Here is a 17,978-nt window from a genome sequence, read left to right on the forward strand (position 1 = left end):
TGTGTGCGCGGGTGGGTGTGAATGTGTGTGTGTGTGTGTCAGTGTGTGTGTGTGTGTGTGTGTGTGATGAATGGAATTCCGCAAAGGTCTGCAATTGTAAAACAAGGCTATATGTAGAAAAAAAATCTGAAACTGCATTTAAGGGTGGCGGCCCGGAGTTGTAAATTGGTTTCTGGCCCAAATACTTCACTCCACAACTGGCCCACATCTGGTTTGGCAGAGTCAAGCCAGTGCCTCCTTTGCCACTCCTGGGCCGTGTTTGGCCCACATGCATTATGCCAGTGCTGACACAAGGCCAGCTGTGCCAGCTTCATGCCGAGGGCCAGATGCCTTTGCTAACTGGGCTCCGACCAAAGCAATACCCATAAAGCCTTTGTTTTCCACAAAAGTAGCTCACGCAAATTTTACTTGCATAAAGACAATTGGAAGAGGGAGACCAGTGGGATCTTTAAATCCCACCTGGTGTCCTATCACTTAAGTTGTCGTAGCACCCTTGAATGCACGCACAGATATTTGGTGGTGGTGCGGAGGAGACAAGCTTTTTGACGCCTTAAAGCAGCGGTCCCCAAACTTTTTCCTGTGAGGGCCGCATAAGCTTTCGCTTCTGTGATGGGGGGGCCGGGGTCAGTCTGGAACAGAAAAAGGGTGACCGCAAGAGTACGGAAATGTAAAAATGGATTGTTTTCCAGAAACCCACACAAAATGAAGCCACCTCTTGACAGATGAGACTGACAGACGTTTCTTTGCGCTGAAAGAAACAAAAACAAAAACATCGTTTGTCCACTTTGGGTTAAATACCCTGCATTCTATTTTTCTCTTACCGAACCTTTTCGCCATGATCCCGTTCTCTGAGAGAGGGGCCGGTTTCGGATTTTTTTTTTCTGGCGTTGCCAGATAACGGCACAGAAAGATGCACCAAATGTCACCTTATTGTATCTGTGTTTATGAAATAGTTACTAATTAATAGTTAAAAATGAAAACGGTTCAGAACTAAGGAAGATTTTATTGCAAAAGCCCAACTTTATGATCAAAGACAAATCCACATCGATGAAAAATAAATCAAAACACTCTGTGGTATTTTCAGGGGGCCGGACCAAATGCGGAGGCGGGCCGGATCCGGCCCGCGGGCCGTAGTTTGGGGACCACAGCCTTAAAGGATGCTACGAGCGTTTGCATTAGTATCGCTGCTCTTATCTGTGACTATGTTTCCGTCTCCAGCAGAGATGACACATGAGACGACGCCATCGTCGATGACGGAGAAAGGATTTCTCTGGTACCGATGTGGTTCCTCCTAGAGAGATGGTGATTCCACCTACACTGATGCAATTGGTATTCCTCGTGGCGTACCAAATGAGTATAAGTTTGTGAATCAGATTGCTGCAGGATGGGAATCCATTTTTATATGGATTACCCCAAATAAGAATGTAGACAGAATCAACTATCTCCACTACAACGACCAGAAGCTAGGAAATTATACTGAGGAAGCCTTCCTAGCTATTAAAGAAGAGTTGGCAGCCACCTCTCTGATGGCGTTCCAGAACCGCGTTGCGGTTGATATGCTCTTGGCAGACACGAATGGAGTGTGTGTGATGTTTGATTTCACGGCTGTTACACAGTAAGTTAGCACCTTCTGTTGGTCAACGTCTGACACTACAAGCAGTTGACAACAGGCCAGTGACGCCGTCGTCTGTCTGATTATTGATGTTATTGCAAGCAAGAAACATCACAGGTACCAGCATGTTTAAAATATGGCAACAGTCTTTATAGTTTACATATTTAAGACAAAGTTTCCAACAGTACACGTATTTAATTAAATCTTGAAATATTCAACCTTGTACAGTAATTAACATTCATCAACATTGCCTTCTGAAAGATGCGAAGAGGCTTGTGGTGGTGGCATAGAAGGCAGCTAAACTCTTGACTGGTAGGCTGGAGGCACTGAGGGTGAAGCTGAGGTTTTTAAATGGGAGAAAATCATGGTAGTGCCATGATGTTCAAGATCTCTTATTATTAGTTGAAATAGGTTTAAGTTTTCTTATTTGTCAGACAACGGTCTTTTTTATAGAGAAGAAAAAAGCTCTTACAGAGCTGACAGTTTCATCTGTCATCGCCTGAGCTGTCAGTGTTAAGGCTGAGAGCCACCCACCCTCGCCGCTGTTGAAGGAATGTATCCCTGTTGATGGTGCCATTTCAGACGAGTGGGCGAACATGTTCTCACATAGCTGTGACTTACTGTTTCGGCAGCGGCAAGGGGTTGGAGCGCAGCTTAACTCATCAAAAAAGTTATTGCTTCAACAAACAACGGTTTTGGGAACAAAACACCAAGATACAGTGTATGAGACAGTCAGCAGGCTGGCGATGATCCCCTAGTGCTCTTATTGGTCGAGGTCACACCAGGAACTAATGAAGCGCCTTGTTTGAGTGGGCATGTAAAAAGCCTGCGAGTTACGTCAGCTCTTTCTTCCGCATATAGGGAAACCTTCTGTATTACCGCAGCAACATGAAATTCATCAAGCAAGGACAGAAAAATTACGTATTTGAAAGCAAAACGATTAAAATTTCTCCCCATGTCTTCTAGTTTGTTTCCACGACAAAAGGGTTTTCTTCTGCATGACAATAATTTGATGGATATTTTGAAACGTAGATTTGTCGGTTTGGTCAATGCAGGCAACATGAAAATGTGGAACAGTTCCTTTGCAGTCCCAGTAATTTTGTCAAAAGGTTTACTTCTTACTTGTGAATTGTAGGTGCCTTTATTGTCTGTGTGGAACCAGTCGAAGACCTTTTGGGTGTCATTCAACTTGACTTTAAGTCAGAGTCTTTCAATCCAGGGTCACAGCACCAATTTTGTAGTTTTCCCCCCCAGTTCTTTTGTTTATTGGCTTGAGTAATTCATTGAATGGGTGGAGAATGAAATCAACTACCGGTATGTAGTAAGAAATTCAGACCCACAGCCCCCCACTCCCCTCACCGGGCATATAATAGTGAAGAAAACTCCACTGATACAAGCTTTTTGAATAAATAACTTCATTCACCAGCAATCAATACACATTAACCAACAACCATGGCAAGTGAGAGTCAAATTCGATATAAATCCTCCAATGGAGGGACACCATCAGCTCAGTGTCGAACTTCCTGCATCCGAATATGGTCATCTGAAGCGTCATCATCTATGACGCTCCTTCTTAACCAATTGTCAACGCTTGTCCAGTTGAAGGGATCTCACATACAGTACTTGGCTTAATGGGTAGTAAAGCATCAGTTTACCTTCGAAAGCTCCAAAAGGAAGAAACAGAAAACAAGGTCTAAAAATACACATCTGGATTGATTGATTGCACTTTATGCAATGGGGATAACCATATTAGCTGCGAATCACAAATGTGATGTAAGAAGTGTGTCATCATGCTGGTCTGCGAATCACCTGAGACATTCAAGGCTGTCTGAAATTGTAGACGGCATGTTCCCAAAACAGTTGTTGTATCGACTTTATCCTGGATGGAAAAAAACTCACGTCTGTGTCAGAGGGGTCAGATGTGGTATTTGAGACCGGAGTTCTAGCTGTAGAAATCTTATCAATGAAAAACTGAAGGAATCTGTTGCACATCTCGGGTGAAGAATCCGAGCAAGTAGCCCGAGGGGGTTTGAGTACAGAATCGATGGTTTTAAATAGTACACGTGGGTTCTGATGGTTAGCTTGAATACGGTCCGACAGATATTCTCTTTTGGCCTCTTTTACTGTGATCTGGTAGTTACGCCAGCAGTCTTCCCAAATTTGATAAGAGACCTGCAATTTGTCTTTTTTCCACTTGCGACACCCCTGCCTAGCTGCGCAAGTTTTGTTGTTAAACCAAGACTCGGGTTTAGGTTTTGGGAGCACAGTTTTTGAAGGAGCCACCGAATCCAGGATGGCACGGCATGATAGTTGAACCAAGAGGTGAGTTCCTCTGTGTTAGATGAGAGTACGCAAAGGTTATTAAAGGCATCAGAGAACCGACGAGCAGTGCGAGGGTTAAAAATTCGGCGGTTGCAACTAGGAGCGTCAGATTTTACAGCAGCATGCGATAAGACTATGTCAAATAAAACTGCCATGTGGTCAGAAATCCAATTTTCAAGGACTTCCAGATTTGACACTGGTAGACCATAAGCAAGGACAAGTTCTAAAACATGTCCTTGTTCATGTGTCGGGCTGGTCACATATTGCACAAAATTAAAAGAGTCGATAAGTCTATCGACTCTTCGTCGAGAGATACCGCCGCTCGTTCCTACCGACTGCTGTCAGGCTGCTGAATAAAAAATGAATAAATAAATAAATCATAAAATTATTTAAATGATATGACAACAAATGTGAATGTGAATAGTACTGTGACTATTGTATTTATATTGCACTTAATTGAACTTATTGACCTTATCCATATTTGTATTTATATTGCACTTAATTGAACTGTGTTTTCTTTTCTCTTCTTTCTACCCACAATCTTGCTGCTGAAGGCTGTAAATTTCCCCAGTCTGGGACAAATAAAGGATATCTTAATCTTAATCTTAAGTCTGAAGAAATCCTTTGCTATTGGTTTTTCCGGACAGCACACATGGATATTAAAATCCCCTATTAGGAGGATATGATAATATCTCAGCCTGATTTCCGCAAGAAGGGTTGAAAAATCGTCTAAAAAGTCCTTATTGTATTTAGGAGGACGGTAAATGACAGCGCAGAGCACCGGGAAAACATGACCGACTTCAAAGAAGTTTGCTTCAAAGCTGGTGGTTGATGTGGTGAATATGCACCGTTTACATTTGAAATTGTTCTTAAAAATACTCACCATTCCTCCACCACGGCCTGAGGTCCTCGGGATATCCAGGAATCCACAGTCAGATGGCAACAATTCAATTAAAGCGTTGTACTCGACGGTTGACACTGGGCAGTTGGATAATGTGAGGTGCAGCTGTGGTGAAGGATATTTCCTGAAGTCCACGATCATCTCTACTGTCTTGAGAGTGTTCAGCTTCAACTCAAAAAAAACAAACAAAAAAAAAACAACAAACCAAATAAATATAACTAAATAAAAATGAACTATATTAAATACTAAATTATTATAACCTTGATTACAACTCATCAAATGTTCATTGTAGCTAAAAAAACTAATAATAATTTCACTTCGGCAAAGGAAAAACAAAGTTCAGCATCCCCATAAGAGGGTTCATATTATACAATCATTTTTGGTGCATGAACTGATGAAGCCTGCTTAGATGAGAGGCAGAAACGTCATTGATCAATGCTTCCCTCACCAATACACTTGTGTCTCTCAACCTGAAGCTTCCAAGAAAATCTTTTCCCACAAATTGTGCAGGCAAAAGGTCTCTCACCAGTGTGAGTCCTTGTATGTTTTTTTGAAGTTTCCCATCTCGTAGAATTTCCAACCACAATCACCAGTGTGGGTTGCTGTGTGACTGCTTAAGTTTCCCTTCGCTGAAAATCATTGATCACAAAGTGAGCAGGCAAAATGTTTCTCACTGGGGTGAGTTCTTGTGTGACTTCTTAAGGTTCCCTTCTCTGAAAATCTTTGGCCACAAAGCGAGCAAGAAAATGGTTTCTCACCATCGTGGGTTATTGTGTTTTTTAAGCTTCCCTTCGCAGAGAATCTCCAATCTCAAACTGTGCAGGCGAACGGTTTCGCCCCAGTGTGTGTTCTTGTGTGTTTTCTTAAATTTCCCTTGTCAGAGAATGCCCGACCACAAACTCTGCAGGCAAAGGGTTTCTCACCAGTGTGTATTCTCATATGTACTTTGAAACTTGTCTCATGAGAATTTATTTTCGCCACAGTCTGTGCAGGAAAAAGATTTCTCACCAGTGTGCATTCTCATATGTGGTTTAAAATCAAGCGTATAAGATAACATTTTGCCACACTGAGATTTACAGTGTTTGTTTTTAGTGTGCCAGGTATATCTTCTTCTTCTTTCTTACTGGGCAATCGGCCCCCGTCAGGGACTTGCCCCCCCTCCCGAGTCCCACACCTGGCACGATTCCCGCTGGTGCCTCGCAAGGTTCCCTACCAACAACTCCTTCCCACACCTCCTGCAAGTCACCCTTCTCACTCCACGACCCCCTTCCCCGACTGCTCTTCGTCCTCCCCCAAGTCCCCCTCCACGCGCCACACCCGCTCCGGACCTTCTCTCTCCTCCCCTCACCTCCTCACTCTCTCTTTTCACTCTTTCACACCCTCTCACGTGTCTGGCATAGGTTGCTTTTGTCACCCACCTTTCACACCCTCCGCACTGTCTCCTCTCTCCCTCCTCCTCATACGCCCCTCCCGTGCAAGTCCTTTCATGGCTTCTCTTATTCTCTTTCGACACAAACATCCTCCCTCATTTCCCACACTCAAACTTCACCTGTTCATCATTCATGCGGTGCATCCGCTTTTCGTGCATAGTTAGGCCCGCTCTACTCCTGCACATTTTTCCGCATCCCTCGTACCTGCATTCCAGCCCATCATTCACCCTCCTAAGCATTCCTCTCCAGCTTTTCCTCATTCATTCCCCCTTCATATCTGTGGCCCACCTGATTTTCCCATTTATACAGATGATCCATTCGCTCACTCACTCTCTTCGTCCATCATTCTCTATCGCTCGTTAATCTCTCCTACACATACTCAGCAGGCACACTCCTCTGTAATTATTTATGTCATTCCTGTGCCCCTTCTTGTGTAACGGTACCATCAGTCCCACTTTTACGCTTTCCTCCCACTGGTTCGCTCTGTGCTCAAACATCTTCCCCACTATCTTAATCACTCTTTCTTTCACTTCCTCACACACGCTCTGTGTGTAACCAATTCTCACCCCATCTTCCCCCAGTACCGACTCTCGTATCTCACTCATAGCCTCCATTATTTGCTCTCTCTCAGGCACCTCATTCATCATCTTATTTACTTCGCTCACTCTCCTGTCATCCCTTAGATCTACCGCTCCTTGAACCGCCTCCTTGATCACTCTCAGTTCTTCCTCGTACCTCTCCCTCGACACGCTCTCAAAATGCTCCTTAAACTCATTTGCTGTCACTGTCGTGCTCCGAGCAGCCGGCCTATCTCTCTTTCCTAACTTTCTCAAACATTTATACATTTCACCCATTTGACTACTGCAATAGCATCCTCTACGGCAGGGGTCCCCAACCACCGGTCCGCGGACCGGTACCGGTCCGCCGGGCATTTGGTACCGGGCCGCACAGAAAGAACTTGGCTTAGTTCCGTTTTATTTAGTTCAGAATCCGAAAGATGTTTTATTTTGAAAAACTACCGGATTCTCCGTTACATCCGTCTGTGTCGCGCTTGACACACGTCATTCATGCTTCTCCATCACGTGACCGATTAATTACTTCAAAACAAAACGCAGAAGCTCGCAAAATGAGTAAAAAAAAAACTGCTGGAGATCGCAAATCACGGCGGCCTTAAAAGTACGTTCGAGACAACTGGATCAAAGTTATGGCTGAATACTCTGAGATCGCCACAATAGCACTGTTGCTATTTCCGACATCCTACCTGTGTGAGGTGGGGAGTTTCTGCAGCAACGGTGACTAAAACAAAATTACGAAGTAGACTGGACGAAAACGCCACAGTTTTCATGCAGCTCATACCATATTATTTTGTTGTATTATTTCCGTCACACCTTAAATGCCGGTCCCTGAAAATATTGTCTGACATAAACCAGTCCGAGGGGCAAAAAAGGTTGGGGGCCCCTGCTCTACGGTACAACCTCCAAACTCCGCTATAAATTTCAGTACTGTACATCCAGAATGCCGCAACCCGCCTTCTCACCCACACCCACACTCGTGATCACATCACCCATGTCCTTAAAAACCTACACTGGCTCCCCATTCCCCAGCGTATTCAGTTAAACTCCTCCTACTCATCTATAAAGCCCTTCACAAACAGGCCCCCTCCTACCTCTCCGACCTTCTTCACCCATACACTCCTTCCCGCAACCTCTGCTCCTCAAAGACAGACCTCCTCGCCATCCCCATGACCAGTCTCAGAACCTGGGTGGAGTGGGCCTTCTCTGTCGCTGCCCCCACCCTCTGGAACTCTCTACCACAACACATCCGCAACGTACTGACCTACAATCTCTAAAATAATTTCTTAAAACTCACCTGTTCCACAATGCTTTGAACACCTTTTAATCTCTTTTACCCATTTTTGCTTTGTTTTTCTTCTTCTAAATGTGTTTGTTTGAAATCATGTATGCTTGGCTTTAAAGTGTATATTTTTATCCTGTGTTTTAAACTCTTGTAAAGTGTCTTTGAGTATGATGAAAAGTGCTTTCAAAATAAATGTATTATTATTATTATTATTATTATTAGTAGTAGTAGTAGTAGTAGTAGTATTGATGTTTAGGAAATTACTTTTGAAACATATTGAAGTATATTTTTCATTCATTCATTATTTCATTCATTTAAATAGAATCATTACTTGAGTCCATTTTGATTTGCCTACAATCAAGAACAATGTTAAGTTTGAACTGTGCTTCATGTTACAGTGGTTGCATATTTGGTTGATTTGACCTCGGTCAAGAATGCAAACAGTCCGAAAGAGGCCGAGCAGGTGATAAACCAGGGGACACAGTAAAATGTTGAGTTCCAAATTGACGGATCTGAGAGTAGCCGAAAAAAAGTGAGCTTTGGGAGTGTAGAAATGACCCTTCAGCAAATGGGTCACAAAGCCCTTGCTCAACCACATTTTCAAATCGAATCACGGAAAGCTGGCCATTAAAAAAAAAAAAAAAAAAAATTGGAGGATGATATCATACGATAAAGCTGCATAAAATCAAAATGCTGACGGGACTGGAATCAAATATTTAGAATGTTTTGACATTACGGCCCATTGGTAAAGTGAAAGTAAATCTTTCTTGAATAGGACAAAAATTGTAGCTTGCAATAAGGTCTGCGGTACTTTGGGAGTTGTATGGGTTTCTGAGTAACAAGACAAGTTTGCTGACTGTTTTTTTCCCCAAGTCACAGGAAAAACCATCCATCCCTGGTGACTTGCCATTTTGCAAAGATTGAGTTGCCTGTAAAATGTCAGTTGTTAAAAAGGCAGTTTTCATGAAGCTACTGCTGTTCTTCATGATAGCGAGGCTCTAAATAAGGCGTCTCTCATTGCTATTTGCGACGCAAGTTGTGTTTTTCCCCTGAAACGCTACCCCGTGTCTCTTCTTTTTTGTGCAGGACTAGAGAGGCAGGAGCGCGGCCAACCCATTGTGCGTCCTGTCAGTCTTGTGTGTCTCGGCCTCTTAAGTTTGTGAACAAATATTTCGCACAAATCCCTTTTAACATTTGGGATTTCTCGCCAACTAAAAAACAAGGCAAGTTTATTGGTAGATAGCACATGTCATGTACGAGACACTTCAAACTGCTTTACATCAAGTATTTATAGCATTCCTGTGAAAAACAAATAAACAAAAACCCCCCAATACTCCTTAAAATGTGTAATTTGCTCCTCAAACTGAGTCAGTGATTAGCAAAGAAAGCATTTTTTTAGCCTAGTAAGTGAGGACATTTGTCTTTCCAAAAGGGCCCGATGTCATTCGACTGGCCTGGCGATGTCGGAATTCCGTCAGAAAAGCTGGACAGAGTGGCTGGGGACAGGCAAGTCTGAATCGGAAAAAGGTTTTCACCTGTTTGAGTTCCTATGTGTTGGAGTAAATTTCTCTTCAGAAAGAATCTTCGTCCACAAACTGAGCAGGAAAAAGGTTGCTCACAAGCGTATTTTTTTAGTGTGCATTGAAAGACTATTCTTATGAGAGAAGCGTTGGCCACAGTCTGCGCATGCAAAAGGTTTCTCGACAGAATGCGTTCTTGTGTGTTGTACCAAGGTTTCCGTCCGAGAAACAAAAAATTTTTGACCACAAATTGTGCAGGTAAAAGGTTTGTCGCCAGAATGTGTTTTTGTGTGTGTTGACGATTGACTTCTTTTTGAGAATTTTCCACCGCAAACCGAGCAAGCAAAACATTTCTCGCCCGTGTGGGTTCTTGTGTGTATTTTTAACCATGTGCTGCAGTCGATCTAAATAAGTTTATATAACGCAACATACAATTTTACAAAAATTGTAAAAGTATTATTCCTGAATACTTATTTCACTTTCAACCACTCGACATGTTCAGTGGCATCAGTGCTATACATACACATATAGTTCTTATTTTTTTCTTTGTATTTTTGCCCTCTATGGACAATAAAAGCGGTATTGTGCTATGACCAAAACATAAATATAAATCTATATAAATAAAACATGAATTGGAATATTTCATATCACACACTTTTTATGCTGTGTCTTTGATTTAAAGATGACAATACGCAAAAATCTACAAAAATTGTAGAAATTGTAACATATGGGGTAACCCATGTGTTACAAACATCGTAGAAATTGCAGCACAAGGGTTACGGATGCCTTTTGAGAGAATCTTTGACTACAAACTATGCAGGTGAAAGGCTTTGTGCCAGTGTGTGTTCTTGTGTGTATTGTTAAGACACCCTCCTGAGAAAATCTCACAGACAGAACAGGAAAAGGGTTTCTCTCCAGAGTGTGTTCCGACATGTATCTGTAAGATTGTTTTGAAAAACTTCGGCCACATTCAAGGCAGGCAAAAGGTTTCTCACCAGTGTGTGTTCTTGTGTGTTTTTTCAAGCTTGTCTTATGAGAAAATCTTTTGCCACAGTCTGTGCAGGCAAAAGGTTTCTTGCCAGTGTGTGTTTTTGTCTGTTTTGTTAAGACTCCTTTCTGAGAAAAGCTTTGACCACAGTCAATGCAGGCAAAAGGTTTCTCACCAGTGTGGGTCCTTGAGTGTATTTTTAAGTGATGCTTCAGAGAGAATCTTTGGCCACAATCTGAACAGGCAAATCGTTTTTCACCAGTGTGTGTTCTTGTGTGTACTTTTAACCCTGTCTTATGAGAGAATTTTTATCACAGTCTGTGCAGGCAGTTTCTCACCATTGTGGTCAATCACGTGCCTTCTGAAAGCTCTTAGAATTTAATTTTTGTTTACACTGACAATCGGGTCATCGGTACATCGGGTAGGCAGAAATACCTCCAGCACCATCATGATGAACATGGGCCCCGCAAGGATGTGTGCTGAGCCTCCTCCTCTTCACTCTGCTGACCCACGACTGCACTCCCTTATCCTGCTCCAACCTCTTCATTAAGTTTGCAGACGACATGACTGTGGTGGGTCTCATCAACAACAATGATGAGACGAACTACAGGAGTGAGGTGAACAGGCTTGCCATGTGGTGCAAAGACAACAATCTCCACCTGAATGTGGAAAAAACGAAGGAGATTGTTGTGGATTTCAGAAGAACGCACACCCAGCATGCTCCACTGACCATCGACGGTGTAGCAGTAGAGAGGGTGAGTAGCACCAAATTCCTTGGTGTGGACATTTCTGAAGACCTGACCTGGAGCCTAAATACCACCTCACTGGCCAAAAAAGCCCACCAGCTACTTCCTCCGCAAAATGAGGAGAGCAAGAGCCCCCCCCATGAGGCAGACTTTCTATAAGGCACCATTGAGAGCATCTTGACCAGCTGCATCACCGTGTGGTACGCCACTTGCACCGTGTCCTGTAGAAAGAGTCTGCAGCGCATTGTGAGAGCGGCTGAGAAGATCATTGGTGTCTCTCTTCCTCCACTCGCGGGCACTTACAACTCTCGTCTGACCCGCCAAGCCAGCGAGATCGCAGGTGACCCCACCCACCCGTCTCACAGCCTCTTCGGCGTGCTGCCGTCGGGGAGGAAGCTGCGATGTCTCTCTGCTAAATCCACCAGGCTCAAGAACAGTTTATTCGACCAGGCGATCAGGAGACTAAACTCCCTCCATGTTCTGCCCGCACTCCCCCCCACCCCCCGCCTCCTGCCACAATCGGTGTCCCTCCCCCAGCATCTGACATCCGATTATTGCACTTAAAACAAGTAACTACAAATATACAATAATCACAAGTGCCCTTGGTTGTCTGTTGTTGCTATTTGTTTATTTATTTTTATTTAACATATTTAGATATTTATGTCTTATGGAATTTTTACGTAAATTTTAGCTGTGTGTGTTCAGTGCATTACATGTTTGCACTGTGGTTGACAGAGGAAAGTAATTTCATCTGTGCTGTCTGTTACACATAGAGCATATTTGACAATAAAAGCTGACTTGACTTGAACATTTATAGTGTCTCTTGTCAGCGTGATATGACAGATCACCTCCAGATTGTTTATCAGCATAATCATTATCATAATCTGTGTGAGGAGAGTGTGACGGAATGTCCTCACATTCTGACAGTGGAGGGAGGAGGCCGTCCACCAGTGATCCTCCACAACAGTCACCATCATCTTCTGTTGTTATGTGTCCACTGGAACAGCTGCAACTAATTGGAGCCTCCACACTTCTGCTTTCTTCACTCTTCAAATGGATACCAGTTGATGGCATGAGACGTATAGAATACTCCTCTTCCTTTTTGATAGATGGGGGCTCTTCCTTTTTGATGTACTGGAGTTGTTGCTGCTCTTCCTCTTTAACGTGAGGATCAACTGGCTCATGGTCTTCTTCAGTGTGAGAGGATTCTGGCAACGCTTGTTTAAGGCAAAGGCACTTTGCCTCCAGCTGCTTAGAACCAAGATCCTCAATGTCATCTTTCATTCATTCATTCATTTTCCGAACAGCTTCATCCTCACTAGGGTCGCGGGGGGTGCTGGAGCCTATCCCAGCTGTCTTCTGGCAGTAGGCGGGGGACATCCTGAACCGGTTCGGGGCCAGTCGCAGGGCACACAGAAATGAACAACCATTTGCGCTCACACTCACACCTAGGGACAATTTGTAGTGTTCAATCAGCCTGCCATGCATTTTTTTGGAATGTGGGAGGAAATCGGAGGACGCGGAGAAAACCCACGCAAGCACGGGGAGAACATGCAAACTCCACACAGGAAGGCCGGAGCTGGAATTGAACCTCTGCACTATGACGTCAACGTGCTAACCACTCGACTATCGGGCCTCAATGACATCTGCAAAGCAAAAATAAACAGAGTTTGGTAATGTCAATTGTCATGTTGCAATTTTCATGTGTGGATCAAATTTAACAGTTATATTAAAGCTGTCAGGAGTTTCAACTCCCACCTCCGGCAAAGCTTTTCCCACGTCCCGGGGAGGCAGAGGACATTCAGTCCAAATGGACCACGTTCCACATGTCCCTATTGTTGAAGCGGCTGATCGGAGTTATGGCCGTAAGGTGGCGGGTGCTGGTCGTAGTGGCAACCCCCAAACCCGCTGGCAGTAAGGGATGCCGTTCAATCTGAAGAAGGAATCCAATCAGACGTTTTTGACCTGTGGAACCCCTGGGGCAGCTTGTGGTTACTGACTCGCCAAGCGGAGCGCAGTCTCGGTGGTCACCGAGGCAAAAACTCGAGCACGAGAGGAGTTCGGCGAGGCCATCGAAGCCGACTTCGGAACAGCTTCGAGGAAATTCTGGTCCACTATGCAACGTCTCAGGAGGTGGTAGCAGCATACCATTAACACTGTGTACAGTGGGGATGGGGCACATGACTCGGGGCAGAATCCTTCAAGGACCCCACCTCCACCAACACACCTTCCTATAACGAAGCACAGACTTGGGACTCTGAGGTGGGTTCTCCTGTCTCTGTGGTTGAAATTGCCGAGATGGTTAAAAACCTCTTTGGTGGCAAAGGTGGATGAGATCTGCCCAGAGTGCCTCAAGGCTTTGGATGCTGTGCGGCTGTCCTGGTTGACACGCCTTTGAAACATCGCATGGTCTTCAGGGACAGTGTCTCCGGATTGGCAAACCAGGGTGGTCGTCCTTCTTTTTAAGAAGGAGGGACTGGAGGTTGTGTTCAGATGAAAGAGGGTGATCCCTGTGTTGTCTGAACACACCCTCAGCCTCCCTGCTAAGTTTGATTCAGGGGTACTCGAGTGGGGTCTGTTGGGAAGTCGAGTCTCAGACTCAGGAGCATCCGTGTGGTTTTCGTCCCGTCAGTGGAACAGTGGATCAGCTCTACACCCTTGACAGAGTCCTTGGGGGTGCATGGGATTTCACCCAACCAGTCGACATGTGGTTTGTGGACTTGGAGAAGGCGTTTGACTGTGCCCCTCTGCGAGTTCTGTGGGGGCAGGGGTGTGTGCTTCCGGGGTATGGGGTCCCGAACGCCCTGACATAAGTTGTTTGGTCCCTATACCACCGATGTCAGAGTTTGGTTCGCATTGCCGGCAGTAAATCGGATTCCTTTCCAGTGAGGGTTGGACTGCACCATGGGTGCCGTTTGTGACAGGTTCTGTTCATAAAGTTTAAGGACAGAATTTCTAGGCACAGCCAAGGCGTTCAAGGGTTGGTGGCCTCAGTATTGCATCTCTGCTTTTTGCAGATGATGTGGTAATGTTGGCTTCTTCAAGCAGGGCTTTCCAACTCTCACTGGAGCGGTTCACACCCGGGTGTGAAGCAATTGATGAAAATCAGCACCTCCAAATTTAAAACAATGGTCCTCAGTCTGAAAAGGGTGGAGTGCCCTCCCTTGGTTGGGGATGAGATTTTAACCCCAAGTGGAGGAGTTTAAGTGTCTTGGGGTCTTGTTCACGAGGAAGAATGGAGCAGGAGAACAACAGGTGGATCATTGTAGCTCTTCTGTGATGTGGACCTTGAATCAGTCTGTCATGGTGAAGAAGTCGCTGAGCCAAAAGGCAAAGCTCTCGATTTACCAGTCGATCTATTTTCCCACCCTCACGCAACGTCATGTGTTATGGGTCTTGACTGAAAGAATCAGATCCTGGATACAAGCGGACGAATGAGGTGCCTAATAACGCGGGTCGCCTTGGATATACACCGAGTTCCAAAATCTGTGACTGTTGTTGTGTGACTTCGATGAGTACTCCGCTTGACGGATTAATGTTGTGCCGATAAGTGTTGCAGTCAGACGTAACTGAGGACAGCATGCGGACATTAAATGAGTTCTTGTAGTGTGGCAGTAATCAAGCCTGGGTGTGGCTCGAGAAATTGAACTCAGGTATGATAAAGATATGTTTTAACGGGGCGTGGGGGGAAACACTTATCCACACAGGGCCATGTAGGTTTGGATTTTTTTCCTCCTTTAATAAGAAAGACCTTCCTTTAGAAACTACATTATGTGTTTACTTTTGGTATCTTTGACTAATATTTAAATTTGTTTGATGATCTGAAATATTTAAGTGTGACAAACATGTAAAAAAATAAGAAATCGGGAAGGGGGCAAACACTTTTTCACACCACTGTAAATCTGACTCCCAATTGTGACGAGTGATATTGAAGAAGCCTCGGCTGATACAAGCTTTTTGAGCAAAGAGAACTTTATTGGCCAGCAAGCAACACACAATATCAAACACAAATACATATGGGTACATCATGCATTTCATGAAAAAGTGGAAAATGTCCATTTTATTCAGGATGGCTTCCAATAAGAAATAATGAAACACATTTCTCAATATGTGGGGTTCTATAGAGTTTTGGACAGTTCAATTTTGAAAAAACAAAACAATACAAAGCAAAAAACTAATACAAACGACCAAACCTCCTCTGAGAACTAATTAAAACAAACTACATTTAAAAACCACAACTCAAAACCAAATAAAAACTAACTGTAATGAAGAATCCAAAACTATGATAATGGTGATAACAATGCTAGATTTTTTAATTCATGACAATAACAAAACCTTTCACTGCAGTCAAGGAAAAGAAAACTTCAGCATTAAGAAGGTACATAAAATACAATCAGTGTTGGGGCATGAAATCATGAAGCCTGCTCAGATGAGAGGTGTAAACTGTTCATCTCATCAACACACGTGATTCTTAATCTGATACTTCCACGAGAATCTTCGGCCACAAACTGAGCAGGAAAAGTGTTTCTCACCAGTGTGTGTCCATGTGTGCATTTTTAAGGTTCCCTTCTGAGAGAATTTTTGTCCACAAACTGAGCATGAAAAAGGTTTCTCACCAGTGTGGGTTCTTACATGCGTTTTTAAGACTCCTTTCTGAGAGAATCTTTGGCCACAAACTGAGCAGGAAAACGGTTTCTCACCAGTGTGGGTTCTTTTGTGTCTTGTTAAGGTTCCCTTACGAGAGAATTTCTGGCCACAGTCAGAACAGACAAAAGGTTTATCACCAGTATGGGTACTTATGTGCTTTTTTAAATCTCCCTTGCGAGAGAATCTTTGGCCACAAACTAAGCAGACAAAAGGTTTCTCACCAGTGTGAGTTCTTACATGCCTTTTTAAGACTCCTTTCTGAGAGAATCTCTGGCCACAATCTGAGCAGGTGAAAGGCTTCTCACCAGTGTGGGTTCTTACGTGCTTTTTAAAGTCTCCCTTCCGAAAGAATCTTTTGCCACAATCTGAGCAAGCAAACGGTTTCTCACCAGTGTGGGTTCTTGTGTGTATTTTTAAGCTTTCCTTCCGAGAGAATCTTTGGCCACAAACTGAGCACGTAAAAGGTTTCTCACCAGTGTGGGTTCTTGAGTGTACTTTTAAGGTTCCCTTCTGAGAGAATCTTTGTCCACAAACTAAGCAGGCAAAAGGTTTCTCACCAGTGTGGGTTCTTGTGTGATTTACAAAGTGTCCCTTGTAAGAGAATCTTTGGCCACAATCTGAGCAGGCAAACGGTTTCCCATCAGTGTGGGTTCTTGCGTGCTTTTTGAACTCTCCCTTTTGAGAGAATCTTTCGCCACAATCTGAACAAGCAAAAGATTTCTCACCAGTGTGTGTTCTTGTGTGTTTTTTTAAACTTTCCTTCCGAGAGAATCTTCGAGCACAAACTAAGCATGAAAAAGGTTTATCTCCTGTGTGGGTTATTGTGTGTAATTTCAAATGACTCTTATAAGTAAACGTTTTGCCACACCAAGAACATTTCCAGGGTTTCTTGTCAGTGTGACATGTCAGATCACCATCAGACACTTTATCTTCATTCTCATCATCATCATCAGCGTTTGACAATATGTCACGATCTGATAGTGGAGCTAATAGGCCATCTGTTTTTGATCCTCCCCATTGGTTTCCAACACCTTGTGTTGTCATGTGTTGACATGAGCTGCTGCTTGGATACTGCACCCCTGTGTCTGCCTCATTTCTCCTCTTCAGGGCGACACCAGTCAATGGCAACTTCCAGAAAACCCCCTCCTCCTCTTCTTTGATGTAGGGGGGATCATCCACCTCCAATTTCATGCAAGGGTGCAGTGGCTCCTCCTCTGTTTTAATGTAATGAGCCTCCTGCTCCTCTTCCTCTTTAAAGTGGGAGACCTCTTTCTTTTCTTCTTCCGTTTTAATATCAGAGGGCTCTGCATCCTGCCGCTCAGGACACAAATCTTCGCTGATGACTGAAAGACACAAAAAGACAAACACACATGGAATTATGGTTTATATTTACAATGAAGGTCATTGGGAGAGCCACATAAATTCAGATTACCACTCATTATGTGAATAAATGAGCAGAATCATTTATTGGTGGTGGCTTTTTTTTAACTAATACATTATTAGATTTTTTTTTCCCATAATTGTTTGCATAAAGACACATACAGGGTCTGACATTGCACATTTTTAGTGGTAGATGAGTCAAAAGTGGTACTGACATGAAATATTCATGATATAAAGCACAATGTTTTAGTGTTTATTTCATATTTGGTGACTTTATACTGTATTATTTAAGACACTTTATGATATCAGTGCAACTGCATTCTTGGCTATGATGATGTGCTAACCGCTAAAGTCAAAGCATTTTCATAGCAAAAGATTAATATTAAAGCCTTCAAAGAATACAGTAATCCCTCGTTTATCGAGGGGGTTATGTTTCAAAAAGAACCCGTGAGAAGTGAAATCGGTGAAGTAGGATTTATTAAAAAAAAAAAAAAAGCAGAAAAATGTGAGAGGGAAGAAATTCTGAGGCGAAAAAAAGAAGCGATTGCTCTAAGACTGCAAGGGAAGCTCAGCTT

At 43.6% G+C, this 17,978-nt stretch overlaps 1 protein-coding gene across 1 annotated transcript in view; it reads right to left on the reverse strand.

Moving 5' to 3' along the window:
* Window positions 1-3,860: 3,860 nt before the first annotated feature.
* The window catches only part of LOC109521177 (zinc finger protein 774-like), an 18,080-nt gene continuing 3,962 nt past the window's right edge, over window positions 3,861-17,978 (reverse strand). Inside the window, exons 3-6 of the mRNA XM_019878838.1 lie at window positions 16,581-17,366; window positions 5,306-5,361; window positions 4,818-5,006; window positions 3,861-3,944 (exon numbers count right to left, since the gene is read on the reverse strand). Of these exons, the coding sequence (XP_019734397.1) occupies window positions 3,861-3,944; window positions 4,818-5,006; window positions 5,306-5,361; window positions 16,581-17,366 (1,115 nt within the window). The remainder of the gene's footprint in view (window positions 3,945-4,817; window positions 5,007-5,305; window positions 5,362-16,580; window positions 17,367-17,978) is intronic.

This window comes from Hippocampus comes, unplaced genomic scaffold (assembly GCF_001891065.2).
Source record: "Hippocampus comes isolate QL1 unplaced genomic scaffold, H_comes_QL1_v1.1 scaffold85, whole genome shotgun sequence".
NCBI lineage: Eukaryota > Metazoa > Chordata > Actinopteri > Syngnathiformes > Syngnathidae > Hippocampus > Hippocampus comes.